Raw genomic sequence first — 15838 nt, 5'->3', positions numbered from 1 at the left:
ATCACGTTTTTTAATGGCTTTTACACATAAACAAAATAGAAACACATTAAAATATAAATTCATTAACAGTAGAAGAATTATCATGTTTTTTTAATGGCTTTTACACATAAACAAAATAGAAACAAAACGCTCCAGGCAGGAGTTGCTAGAAGCAGCTTATCCTGCCATGATAGAGTTCAAAATAGACTTCGTAGCCTAGTAGAGAATGCCCTTTTCTCTTCCTTGCAACCTCTTTACCACAGAAGAGACATTGCAAGCCTGTCTTTGCTTTATCATTATTTTCATGGCATGTGCTCGTCTGAGCTCCAGTCTATAGTTCACTTGTGCCCGATTTCACGAAAAACACTTGTCTAACTGAAACCACTATCAATAATACCCCCCCCACTCTTTATCTGTAACTAAACCTAAACGTAGATTCCATGAACAAAGCTTCTTTCTTAGAACTGCACGCCTGTGGAACTGTTCTGTTTTCCTGCTTTCCAGCTGACTATAATATGGTCGTTTTCAAGTCCAACATGAACAATGAGCCATCCCCTTAAGCAATCAAATTTACCAAATTTCCACTACTAATGATTACTACGATATTTTCCCATTGACTACCATATACTTATTAACCTGAAGAGGAGAAGCTCCATCGACTGAAACGTTGTAAAAAATAACACACAAGATGAGAATAGTATTCTAAGTAATCCAAATGATACAACGCTAACATATTCATATAAAAATCGGCAGTTGTGTATTACTGTGTTTTTTTTGAGGAGGGGGAAAATATTTTTTGTTTTCATTTTTGAAGAGGTTTTTTTCAGGGGGAGACAATTCCAAAAGATCTTATCTGAACATGTCAAAGTTTTGCATAAGTTTTATTTAAAAAGAAAAATACACTATAGTAATACAATCAGATAAAATAAAACATTAATTATCTGAACATTTATTGAATTAAAATAAAATTAAGAAAATTCTTAAATGAATTAAAGTTGTCATTATATGAAAATGTATGACTTAAAATTTATAAAGTGTTGAACAGTCATTATTGGAATGCACGTGACTTTTTTTTTTTTAAAGAATTTTCCTGCATTTTATTTCAATTCAATAAATGTTCACATAATTAATGTTTCATTTTGTGATATTAACATTTTCCTGCATTTTATTTCAATTCAATAAATGTTCACATAATTAATGTTTCATTTTGTGATATTAAAATTTTATTTAAATTCAATAAATGTGCACATAATTAATGTTTTATTTTGTGGTATTCAAATTTTATTCCAATTCAATAAAATCTTCACATAATTAATGTTTTATTTTGTGGTATTCAAATTTTATTTCAATTCAATAAATGTTAACATAATTAATGTTTTATTTTGTGGTATTCAAATTTTATTCCAATTCAATAAAATGTTCACACAATTAATGTTTTATTTTGTGGTATTCAAATTTTATTTCAATTCAATAAAATGTTAACATAATTAATGTTTTATTTTGTGGTATTCAAATTTTATTTCAATTCGATAAAATGTTCACATAATTAATCTTTTATTTTGTGGTATTCAAATTTTATTTCAATTCAATAAATGTTCACATAATTAATGTTTTATTTTGTGGTATTAAAATTTTATTTCAATTCAATAAATGTGCACATAATTAATGTTTCATTTTGTTGTATTCAAATTTTATTTCAATTCAATATAATGTTAACATAATTAATGTTTCATTTTGTGGTATTCTAATTTTATTTCAATTCAATAAATGTTAACATAATTAATGTTTCATTTTGTGGTATTCAAATTTTATTTCAATTCAATAAATGTTAACATAATTAATGTTTTATTTTGTGGTATTCAAATTTTATTTCAATTCAATAAATGTTAACATAATTAATGTTTCATTTTGTGGTATTCTAATTTTATTTCAATTCAATAAATGTGCACATAATTAATGTTTTATTTTGTGGTATTCAAATTTTATTTCAATTCAATATAATGTTAACATAATTAATGTTTTATTTTGTGGTATTCTAATTTTATTTCAATTCAATAAATGTGCACATAATTAATGTTTTATTTTGTGGTATTCAAATTTTATTTCAATTCAATAAATGTTCACATAATTAATGTTTTATTTTGTGGTATTCAAATTTTATTTCAATTCAATAAATGTTTACATAATTAATGTTTTATTTTGTGGTATTCAAATTTTATTTCAGCTCAATAAATGTGCACATAATTAATGTTTCATTTTGTGGTATTCAAATTTTATTCCAATTCAATAAAATGTTCACATAATTAATGTTTTATTTTGTGGTATTCAAATTTTATTTCAATTCAATAAAATGTTAACATAATTAATGTTTCATTTTGTGGTATTCAAATTTTATTTCAATTCAATAAAATGTTAACATAATGTTTTATTTTGTGGTATTCAAATTTTATTTCAATTCGATAAATGTTCACATAATTAATGTTTCATTTTGTGGTATTAAAATTTTATTTCAATTTAATAAATATTCACATAATTAATGTTTTATTTTGTGGTATTCAAATTTTATTTCAATTCAATAAAATGTTCACATGATTAATGTTTCATTTTGTGGTATTCAAATTTTATTTCAATTCAATATAATGTTAACATAATTAATGTTTCATTTTGTTGTATTCAAATTTTATTTAAATTCAATAAATATTCACATAATTAATGTTTTATTTTGTGGTATTAAAATTTTATTTCAATTCAATAAAATGTTAACATAATGTTTTATTTTGTGGTATTCAAATTTTATTTCAATTCAATAAATGTTCACATAATTAATGTTTTATTTTGTGGTATTCAAATTTTATTTCAATTCAATAAATGTTCACATAATTAATGTTTTATTTTGTGGTATTCAAATTTTATTTCAATTCAATAAAATGTTCACATAATTAATGTTTTATTTTGTAGTATTCAAATTTTATTTCAATTCAATAAAATGTTAACATAATGTTTTGTATTGTGGTATTCTAATTTTATTTCAATTCAATAAATGTGCACATTATTAATGTTTCATTTTGTGGTATTCAAATTTTATTCCAATTCAATAAAATGTTCACATAATTAATGTTTTATTTTGTGGTATTCAAATTTTATTTCAATTCAATAAAATGTTAACATAATGTTTTATTTTGTGGTATTCAAATTTTATTTCAATTCAATAAATGTTCACATAATTAATGTTTCATTTTGTGGTATTCAAATTTTATTTCAATTCAATAAAATGTTCACATAATTAATGTTTTATTTTGTGGTATTCAAATTTTATTCCAATTCGATAAAATGTTCACATAATTAATGTTTTATTTTGTGGTATTCAAATTTTATTCCAATTCAATAAAATGTTAACATAATTAATGTTTTATTTTGTGGTATTCAAATTTTATTCCAATTCGATAAAATGTTCACATAATTAATGTTTTATTTTGTGGTATTCAAATTTTATTTCAATTCAATAAAATGTTCACATAATTAATGTTTTATTTTGTGGTATTCAAATCTTATTTCAATTCAATAAAATGTTAACATAATGTTTTATTTTGTGGTATTCAAATTTTATTTCAATTCAATAAAATGTTAACATAATGTTTTATTTTGTGGTATTCAAATTTTATTTCAATTCAATAAAATGTTAACATAATTAATGTTTTATTTTGTGGTATTCAAATTTTATTTCAATTCGATAAAATGTTAACATAATGTTTTATTTTGTGGTATTCAAATTTTATTTCAATTCAATAAAATGTTCACATAATGTTTTATTTTGTGGTATTCAAATTTTATTTCAATTCAATAAAATGTTAACATAATGTTTTATTTTGTGGTATTCAAATTTTATTTCAATTCAATAAAATGTTAACATAATTAATGTTTTATTTTGTGGTATTCAAATTTTATTTCAATTCAATAAAATGTTAACATAATGTTTTATTTTGTGGTATTCAAATTTTATTTCAATTCAATAAAATGTGCACATAATGTTTTATTTTGTGGTATTCAAATTTTATTTCAATGCAATAAAATGTTAACATAATGTTTTATTTTGTGGTATTCAAATTTTATTTCAATTCAATAAAATGTTAACATAATTAATGTTTTATTTTGTGGTATTCAAATTTTATTTCAATTCGATAAAATGTTCACATAATTAATCTTTTATTTTGTGGTATTCAAATTTTATTTCAATTCAATAAATGTTCACATAATTAATGTTTTATTTTGTGGTATTCAAATTTTATTTCAATTCAATAAATGTTAACATAATTAATGTTTTATTTTGTGGTATTCAAATTTTATTTCAATTCAATAAAATGTTAACATAATGTTTTATTTTGTGGTATTCAAATTTTATTTCAATTCAATAAATGTTCACATAATTAATGTTTTATTTTGTGGTATTCAAATTTTATTTCAATTCAATAAAATGTTCACATAATTAATGTTTTATTTTGTGGTATTCAAATTTTATTTCAATTCAATAAAATGTTCACATAATTAATGTTTTATTTTGTGGTATTCAAATTTTATTTCAATTCAATAAAATGTTAACATAATGTTTTATTTTGTGGTATTCAAATTTTATTTCCATTCAATAAAATGTTAACATAATTAATGTTTTATTTTGTGGTATTCAAATTTTATTTCAATTCGATAAAATGTTCACATAATTAATGTTTTATTTTGTGGTATTCAAATTTTATTTCAATTCAATAAATGTTCACATAATTAATGTTTCATTTTGTGGTATTCAAATTGTATTTCAATTCAATAAATGTTCACATAATTAATGTTTTATTTTGTGGTATTCAAATTTTATTTCAATTCAATAAATATTCACATAATTAATGTTTTATTTTGTGGTATTCAAATTTTATTCCAATTCAATAAAATGTTAACATAATTAATGTTTTATTTTGTGGTATTCAAATTTTATTTCAATTCAATAAAATGTTCACATAATTAATGTTTTATTTTGTGGTATTCAAATTTTATTTCAATTCAATAAAATGTTCACATAATTAATGTTTTATTTTGTGGTATTCAAATTTTATTTCAATTCAATAAATATTCACATAATTAATGTTTTATTTTGTGGTATTCAAATTTTATTTCAATTCAATAAATATTCACATAATTAATGTTTTATTTTGTGGTATTCAAATTTTATTTCAATTCAATAAAATGTTAACATAATTAATGTTTCATTTTGTGGTATTCAAATTTTATTTCAATTCAATAAAATGTTCACATCATTAATGTTTCATTTTGTTGTATTCAAATTTTATTTCAATTCAATAAAATGTTAACATAATTAATGTTTCATTTTGTTGTATTCAAATTTTATTTCAATTCAATAAAATGTTCACATAATTAATGTTTCATTTTGTGGTATTCAAATTTTATTTCAATTCAATAAATTGTTAACATAATTAATGTTTTATTTTGTTGTATTCAAATTTTATTTCAATTCAATAAATGTTAACATAATTAATGTTTTATTTTGTGGTATTCAAATTTTATTTCAATTCAATAAAATGTTCACATAATTAATGTTTTATTTTGTTGTATTCAAATTTTATTTCAATTCAATAAAATGTTCACATAATTAATGTTTTATTTTGTTGTATTCAAATTTTATTTCAATTCAATAAAATGTTCACATAATTAATGTTTTATTTTGTGGTATTCAAATTTTATTTCAATTCAATAAATATTCACATAATTAATGTTTTATTTTGTGGTATTCAGATTTTATTCCAATTCAATAAAATGTTCACATAATTAATGTTTTATTTTGTTGTATTCAAATTTTATTTCAATTCAATAAAATGTTCACATAATTAATGTTTTATTTTGTTGTATTCAAATTTTATTTCAATTCAATAAAATGTTCACATAATTAATGTTTCATTTTGTGGTATTCAAATTTTATTCCAATTCAATAAATGTTAACATAATTAATGTTTTATTTTGTGGTATTCAAATTTTATTTCAATTCAATAAAATGTTAACATAATTAATGTTTTATTTTGTGGTATTCAAATTTTATTTCAATTCAATAAAATGTTAACATAATTAATGTTTTATTTTGTTGTATTCAAATTTTATTTCAATTCAATAAAATGTTCACATAATTAATGTTTTATTTTGTGGTATTCAAATTTTATTTCAATTCAATAAAATGTTAACATAATGTTTTATTTTGTGGTATTCAAATTTTATTCCAATTCAATAAAATGTTTACATAATTAATGTTTTATTTTGTGGTATTCAAATTTTATTTCAATTCAATAAAATGTTTACATAATTAATGTTTTATTTTGTGGTATTCAAATTTTATTCCAATTCAATAAAATGTTTACATAATTAATGTTTTATTTTGTGGTATTCAAATTTTATTTCAATTCAATAAAATGTTTACATAATTAATGTTTTATTTTGTGGTATTCAAATTTTATTCCAATTCAATAAAATGTTTAAATAATTAATGTTTTATTTTGTTGTATTCAAATTTTATTCCAATTCAATAAAATGTTTACATAATTAATGTTTTATTTTGTGGTATTCAAATTTTATTCCAATTCAATAAAATGTTTACATAATTAATGTTTTATTTTGTTGTATTCACATTTTATTCCAATTCAATAAAATGTTTACATAATTAATGTTTTATTTTGTTGTATTCAAATTTTATTTCAATTCAATAAAATGTTAACATAATTAATGTTTTATTTTGTTGTATTCAAATTTTATTTCAATTCAATAAAATGTTAACATAATTAATGTTTTATTTTGTGGTATTCAAATTTTATTCCAATTCGATAAAATGTTCACATAATTAATGTTTTATTTTGTGGTATTCAAATTTTATTTCAATTCAATAAAATGTTCACATAATTAATGTTTTATTTTGTGGTATTCAAATCTTATTTCAATTCAATAAAATGTTAACATAATGTTTTATTTTGTGGTATTCAAATTTTATTTCAATTCAATAAAATGTTAACATAATGTTTTATTTTGTGGTATTCAAATTTTATTTCAATTCAATAAAATGTTAACATAATTAATGTTTTATTTTGTGGTATTCAAATTTTATTTCAATTCGATAAAATGTTAACATAATGTTTTATTTTGTGGTATTCAAATTTTATTTCAATTCAATAAAATGTTCACATAATGTTTTATTTTGTGGTATTCAAATTTTATTTCAATTCAATAAAATGTTAACATAATGTTTTATTTTGTGGTATTCAAATTTTATTTCAATTCAATAAAATGTTAACATAATTAATGTTTTATTTTGTGGTATTCAAATTTTATTTCAATTCAATAAAATGTTAACATAATGTTTTATTTTGTGGTATTCAAATTTTATTTCAATTCAATAAAATGTGCACATAATGTTTTATTTTGTGGTATTCAAATTTTATTTCAATGCAATAAAATGTTAACATAATGTTTTATTTTGTGGTATTCAAATTTTATTTCAATTCAATAAAATGTTAACATAATTAATGTTTTATTTTGTGGTATTCAAATTTTATTTCAATTCGATAAAATGTTCACATAATTAATCTTTTATTTTGTGGTATTCAAATTTTATTTCAATTCAATAAATGTTCACATAATTAATGTTTTATTTTGTGGTATTCAAATTTTATTTCAATTCAATAAATGTTAACATAATTAATGTTTTATTTTGTGGTATTCAAATTTTATTTCAATTCAATAAAATGTTAACATAATGTTTTATTTTGTGGTATTCAAATTTTATTTCAATTCAATAAATGTTCACATAATTAATGTTTTATTTTGTGGTATTCAAATTTTATTTCAATTCAATAAAATGTTCACATAATTAATGTTTTATTTTGTGGTATTCAAATTTTATTTCAATTCAATAAAATGTTCACATAATTAATGTTTTATTTTGTGGTATTCAAATTTTATTTCAATTCAATAAAATGTTAACATAATGTTTTATTTTGTGGTATTCAAATTTTATTTCCATTCAATAAAATGTTAACATAATTAATGTTTTATTTTGTGGTATTCAAATTTTATTTCAATTCGATAAAATGTTCACATAATTAATGTTTTATTTTGTGGTATTCAAATTTTATTTCAATTCAATAAATGTTCACATAATTAATGTTTCATTTTGTGGTATTCAAATTGTATTTCAATTCAATAAATGTTCACATAATTAATGTTTTATTTTGTGGTATTCAAATTTTATTTCAATTCAATAAATATTCACATAATTAATGTTTTATTTTGTGGTATTCAAATTTTATTCCAATTCAATAAAATGTTAACATAATTAATGTTTTATTTTGTGGTATTCAAATTTTATTTCAATTCAATAAAATGTTCACATAATTAATGTTTTATTTTGTGGTATTCAAATTTTATTTCAATTCAATAAAATGTTCACATAATTAATGTTTTATTTTGTGGTATTCAAATTTTATTTCAATTCAATAAATATTCACATAATTAATGTTTTATTTTGTGGTATTCAAATTTTATTTCAATTCAATAAATATTCACATAATTAATGTTTTATTTTGTGGTATTCAAATTTTATTTCAATTCAATAAAATGTTAACATAATTAATGTTTCATTTTGTGGTATTCAAATTTTATTTCAATTCAATAAAATGTTCACATCATTAATGTTTCATTTTGTTGTATTCAAATTTTATTTCAATTCAATAAAATGTTAACATAATTAATGTTTCATTTTGTTGTATTCAAATTTTATTTCAATTCAATAAAATGTTCACATAATTAATGTTTCATTTTGTGGTATTCAAATTTTATTTCAATTCAATAAATTGTTAACATAATTAATGTTTTATTTTGTTGTATTCAAATTTTATTTCAATTCAATAAATGTTAACATAATTAATGTTTTATTTTGTGGTATTCAAATTTTATTTCAATTCAATAAAATGTTCACATAATTAATGTTTTATTTTGTTGTATTCAAATTTTATTTCAATTCAATAAAATGTTCACATAATTAATGTTTTATTTTGTTGTATTCAAATTTTATTTCAATTCAATAAAATGTTCACATAATTAATGTTTTATTTTGTGGTATTCAAATTTTATTTCAATTCAATAAATATTCACATAATTAATGTTTTATTTTGTGGTATTCAGATTTTATTCCAATTCAATAAAATGTTCACATAATTAATGTTTTATTTTGTTGTATTCAAATTTTATTTCAATTAAATAAAATGTCCACATAATTAATGTTTTATTTTGTTGTATTCAAATTTTATTTCAATTCAATAAAATGTTCACATAATTAATGTTTTATTTTGTGGTATTCAAATTTTATTTCAATTCAATAAATGTTAACATAATTAATGTTTTATTTTGTGGTATTCAAATTTTATTTCAATTCAATAAAATGTTAACATAATTAATGTTTTATTTTGTGGTATTCAAATTTTATTTCAATTCAATAAAATGTTAACATAATTAATGTTTTATTTTGTTGTATTCAAATTTTATTTCAATTCAATAAAATGTTCACATAATTAATGTTTTATTTTGTGGTATTCAAATTTTATTTCAATTCAATAAAATGTTAACATAATGTTTTATTTTGTGGTATTCAAATTTTATTCCAATTCAATAAAATGTTTACATAATTAATGTTTTATTTTGTGGTATTCAAATTTTATTTCAATTCAATAAAATGTTTACATAATTAATGTTTTATTTTGTGGTATTCAAATTTTATTCCAATTCAATAAAATGTTTACATAATTAATGTTTTATTTTGTGGTATTCAAATTTTATTTCAATTCAATAAAATGTTTACATAATTAATGTTTTATTTTGTGGTATTCAAATTTTATTCCAATTCAATAAAATGTTTAAATAATTAATGTTTTATTTTGTTGTATTCAAATTTTATTCCAATTCAATAAAATGTTTACATAATTAATGTTTTATTTTGTGGTATTCAAATTTTATTCCAATTCAATAAAATGTTTACATAATTAATGTTTTATTTTGTTGTATTCACATTTTATTCCAATTCAATAAAATGTTTACATAATTAATGTTTTATTTTGTTGTATTCAAATTTTATTTCAATTCAATAAAATGTTAACATAATTAATGTTTTATTTTGTTGTATTCAAATTTTATTTCAATTCAATAAAATGTTCACATAATTAATGTTTTATTTTGTGGTATTCAAATTTTATTTCAATTCAATAAAATGTTAACATAATTAATGTTTTATTTTGTTGTATTCAAATTTTATTTCAATTCAATAAAATGTTAACATAATTAATGTTTTATTTTGTTGTATTCAAATTTTATTTCAATTCAATAAAATGTTAACATAATTAATGTTTTATTTTGTGGTATTCAAATTTTATTTCAATTCAATAAAATGTTAACATAATTAATGTTTTATTTTGTTGTATTCAAATTTTATTTCAATTCAATAAAATGTTAACATAATTAATGTTTTATTTTGTGGTATTCAAATTTTATTTCAATTCAATAAAATGTTAACATAATTAATGTTTTATTTTGTTGTATTCAAATTTTATTTCAATTCAATAAAATGTTAACATAATTAATGTTTTATTTTGTTGTATTCAAATTTTATTTCAATTCAATAAAATGTTAACATAATTAATGTTTTATTTTGTTGTATTCAAATTTTATTTCAATTCAATCAAATGTTCACATAATTAATGTTTTATTTTGTGGTATTCAAATTTTATTTCAATTCAATAAAATGTTAACATAATGTTTTATTTTGTGGTATTCAAATTTTATTCCAATTCAATAAAATGTTTACATAATTAATGTTTTATTTTGTGGTATTCAAATTTTATTTCAATTCAATAAAATGTTTACATAATTAATGTTTTATTTTGTGGTATTCAAATTTTATTCCAATTCAATAAAATGTTTACATAATTAATCTTTTATTTTGTTGTATTCAAATTTTATTTCAATTCAATAAAATGTTTACATAATTAATGTTTTATTTTGTTGTATTCAAATTTTATTTCAATTCAATAAAATGTTCACATAATTAATGTTTTATTTTGTGGTATTCAAAGTTTATTTCAATTCAATAAAATGTTAACATAATTAATGTTTTATTTTGTTGTATTCAAATTTTATTTCAATTCAATAAAATGTTTACATAATTAATGTTTTATTTTGTTGTATTCAAATTGTATTTCAATTCAATAAAATGTTCACATAATTAATGTTTTATTTTGTTGTATTCAAATTTTATTTCAATTCAATAAAATGTTTACATAATTAATGTTTTATTTTGTTGTATTCAAATTTTATTTTAATTCAATAAAATGTTCACATAATTAATGTTTTATTTTGTGGTATTCAAATTTTATTTCAATTCAATAAAATGTTTACATAATTAATGTTTTATTTTGTGGTATTCAAATTTTATTTCAATTCAATAAAATGTTAACATAATTAATGTTTTATTTTGTTGTATTCAAATTTTATTTCAATTCAATAAAATGTTAACATAATTAATGTTTTATTTTGTTGTATTCAAATTTTATTTCAATTCAATAAAATGTTAACATAATTAATGTTTTATTTTGTTGTATTCAAATTTTATTTCAATTCAATAAAATGTTCACATAATTAATGTTTTATTTTGTGGTATTCAAATTTTATTTCAATTCAATAAAATGTTAACATAATGTTTTATTTTGTGGTATTCAAATTTTATTCCAATTCAATAAAATGTTTACATAATTAATGTTTTATTTTGTGGTATTCAAATTTTATTTCAATTCAATAAAATGTTTACATAATTAATGTTTTATTTTGTGGTATTCAAATTTTATTCCAATTCAATAAAATGTTTACATAATTAATGTTTTATTTTGTGGTATTCAAATTTTATTTCAATTCAATAAAATGTTTACATAATTAATGTTTTATTTTGTGGTATTCAAATTTTATTCCAATTCAATAAAATGTTTAAATAATTAATGTTTTATTTTGTTGTATTCAAATTTTATTCCAATTCAATAAAATGTTTACATAATTAATGTTTTATTTTGTGGTATTCAAATTTTATTCCAATTCAATAAAATGTTTACATAATTAATGTTTTATTTTGTTGTATTCACATTTTATTCCAATTCAATAAAATGTTTACATAATTAATGTTTTATTTTGTTGTATTCAAATTTTATTTCAATTCAATAAAATGTTAACATAATTAATGTTTTATTTTGTTGTATTCAAATTTTATTTCAATTCAATAAAATGTTCACATAATTAATGTTTTATTTTGTGGTATTCAAATTTTATTTCAATTCAATAAAATGTTAACATAATTAATGTTTTATTTTGTTGTATTCAAATTTTATTTCAATTCAATAAAATGTTAACATAATTAATGTTTTATTTTGTTGTATTCAAATTTTATTTCAATTCAATAAAATGTTAACATAATTAATGTTTTATTTTGTGGTATTCAAATTTTATTTCAATTCAATAAAATGTTAACATAATTAATGTTTTATTTTGTTGTATTCAAATTTTATTTCAATTCAATAAAATGTTAACATAATTAATGTTTTATTTTGTGGTATTCAAATTTTATTTCAATTCAATAAAATGTTAACATAATTAATGTTTTATTTTGTTGTATTCAAATTTTATTTCAATTCAATAAAATGTTAACATAATTAATGTTTTATTTTGTTGTATTCAAATTTTATTTCAATTCAATAAAATGTTAACATAATTAATGTTTTATTTTGTTGTATTCAAATTTTATTTCAATTCAATCAAATGTTCACATAATTAATGTTTTATTTTGTGGTATTCAAATTTTATTTCAATTCAATAAAATGTTAACATAATGTTTTATTTTGTGGTATTCAAATTTTATTCCAATTCAATAAAATGTTTACATAATTAATGTTTTATTTTGTGGTATTCAAATTTTATTTCAATTCAATAAAATGTTTACATAATTAATGTTTTATTTTGTGGTATTCAAATTTTATTCCAATTCAATAAAATGTTTACATAATTAATCTTTTATTTTGTTGTATTCAAATTTTATTTCAATTCAATAAAATGTTTACATAATTAATGTTTTATTTTGTGGTATTCAAATTTTATTTCAATTCAATAAAATGTTTACATAATTAATGTTTTATTTTGTGGTATTCAAATTTTATTCCAATTCAATAAAATGTTTACATAATTAATCTTTTATTTTGTTGTATTCAAATTTTATTTCAATTCAATAAAATGTTTACATAATTAATGTTTTATTTTGTTGTATTCAAATTGTATTTCAATTCAATAAAATGTTCACATAATTAATGTTTTATTTTGTTGTATTCAAATTTTATTTCAATTCAATAAAATGTTTACATAATTAATGTTTTATTTTGTTGTATTCAAATTTTATTTTAATTCAATAAAATGTTCACATAATTAATGTTTTATTTTGTGGTATTCAAATTTTATTTCAATTCAATAAAATGTTTACATAATTAATGTTTTATTTTGTTGTATTCAAATTTTATTTCAATTCAATAAAATGTTAACATAATTAATGTTTTATTTTGTTGTATTCAAATTTTATTTCAATTCAATAAAATGTTAACATAATTAATGTTTTATTTTGTTGTATTCAAATTTTATTTCAATTCAATAAAATGTTCACATAATTAATCTTTTATTTTGTGGTATTCAAATTTTATTTCAATTCAATAAAATGTTAACATAATGTTTTATTTTGTGGTATTCAAATTTTATTCCAATTCAATAAAATGTTTACATAATTAATGTTTTATTTTGTGGTATTCAAATTTTATTTCAATTCAATAAAATGTTTACATAATTAATGTTTTATTTTGTGGTATTCAAATTTTATTCCAATTCAATAAAATGTTTACATAATTAATGTTTTATTTTGTGGTATTCAAATTTTATTTCAATTCAATAAAATGTTTACATAATTAATGTTTTATTTTGTGGTATTCAAATTTTATTCCAATTCAATAAAATGTTTACATAATTAATGTTTTATTTTGTTGTATTCAAATTTTATTCCAATTGAATAAAATGTTTACATAATTAATGTTTTATTTTGTGGTATTCAAATTTTATTCCAATTCAATAAAATGTTTACATAATTAATGTTTTATTTTGTTGTATTCAAATTTTATTCCAATTCAATAAAATGTTTACATAATTAATGTTTTATTTTGTGGTATTCAAATTTTATTCCAATTCAATAAAATGTTTACATAATTAATGTTTTATTTTGTGGTATTCAAATTTTATTTCAATTCAATAAAATGTTTACATAATTAATGTTTTATTTTGTTGTATTCTAATTTTATTTCAATTCAATAAAATGTTCACATAATTAATGTTTTATTTTGTGGTATTCTAATTTTATTTCAATTCAATAAATGTGCACATAATTAATGTTTTATTTTGTGGTATTCAAATTTTATTTCAATTCAATAAAATGTTCACATAATTAATATTTGATTTTGTGGTATTCAAATGACTTATTTTATGTTATTGTATTACTTAAGTGTATTTGTTTTGTTTTTAATTAAAAATCATGTGAAACTTTGATATTTTCAGATAGAGTCTTTCTGAAATGTCTCCCCCTCAAAGGAGTTCTTCAAAAATAAAAATAAAAAAATTGTCAAAACAATAAATAAATAAATAAATAAAAACCATAATGCACAAGTGCCTAAGAATTATAAACCAATGTCAATTATTTAAATTTTTAATAGATAAATTACTATTATCATCTCTGATGAGCTACAGAAAACAAAACACTTAACGTTGTAATGTGATGGATGGCAACATCATGCTGCAGCAGTGATATTAAATCGTCCCATGGAAAAGAGCCCTTGTCATCTATGGGATCCTGATATAAATGATGGTTCATCCTTGTGATCATAACACATTGTATCCAAGTAAACAAATGCATTGTGAAAATTCAAAAGTAAATTTAGATTTTAGTAAACAATGTCAGACCGAAAGTCTAAAAAAAAAAAAAAAAAAAAAAAAAAAAAAAAATAATAATAATAATAATAATAATAATAATAAATAAATAAAATAAAATAAAAATAAAAAATAAAAATGAATAAAGATTTTTGTACTTGATTTGAAGCATATCACCATACGCCTCACTTCCTCCAAGTGAATAAGCAGTCAACATGGTCATCCTGAAAATAGAATTAAGATTAAAAAAATGTAGTAAAATATCAGTCGAAATTTGAAAAACACACAAAGGGGGGGGGGCTGATCCAGAACCTGACATTAGATCATGTTGGCATCTTTTGGCAGTTTACGGTAAGCTGTTGGAAAAGGCCAAAGTGAGTAGACAATCAGAAATCAACAGACAATGTTTTTGTTAATAGAACAACACATTACTGATATTTTTCTGGAAAAAAAAAATTCCTGTATTTTTTTTTTGTTCAAGAAAAGTATATTAAAATAAAATTTTTAAGAAAAGTATATAAAAAAATTTTTCCAACAATTTAACGGAAATCAATTTTTTTTTCTTCTTTTATGGAAAATATCTAGCATGTTTTTTTTTCTTCATGAAAAGTCATAAGTGTTTTTGTTTTAAATTGTGGAAACCAAGAAAATAATTTACCATTAAAGCATCCACACATGTGTGCATCATGTGGAATAGAGGGCAAGAAAGAAAGTTTCAACATGACCACTCCCACTCCTTTTTTGTGTTACAGTAACAACGAAATCTAATTTTTTTTCC

General features: G+C 18.2%; 1 protein-coding gene across 3 annotated transcripts in view; it reads right to left on the bottom strand.

The window, feature by feature from the left end:
* LOC145291220 (uncharacterized) overlaps positions 1-15838 on the bottom strand; it is a 207684-nt gene that overhangs the window by 51666 nt on the left and 140180 nt on the right. For all 3 annotated transcript variants that reach the window (XM_080136809.1, XM_080136808.1, XM_080136810.1), the window contains one exon: positions 15219-15284. In XM_080136809.1, the coding sequence (XP_079992935.1) occupies positions 15219-15284 (66 nt within the window). The remainder of the gene's footprint in view (positions 1-15218; positions 15285-15838) is intronic.

The sequence above is a fragment of the Euprymna scolopes genome, chromosome 12, assembly GCF_053919585.1.
Source record: "Euprymna scolopes isolate OS-2025 chromosome 12, ASM5391958v1, whole genome shotgun sequence".
Taxonomy (NCBI): Eukaryota; Metazoa; Mollusca; class Cephalopoda; order Sepiida; family Sepiolidae; genus Euprymna; species Euprymna scolopes.
This window is presented reverse-complemented; position numbering and strand designations above follow the sequence as displayed.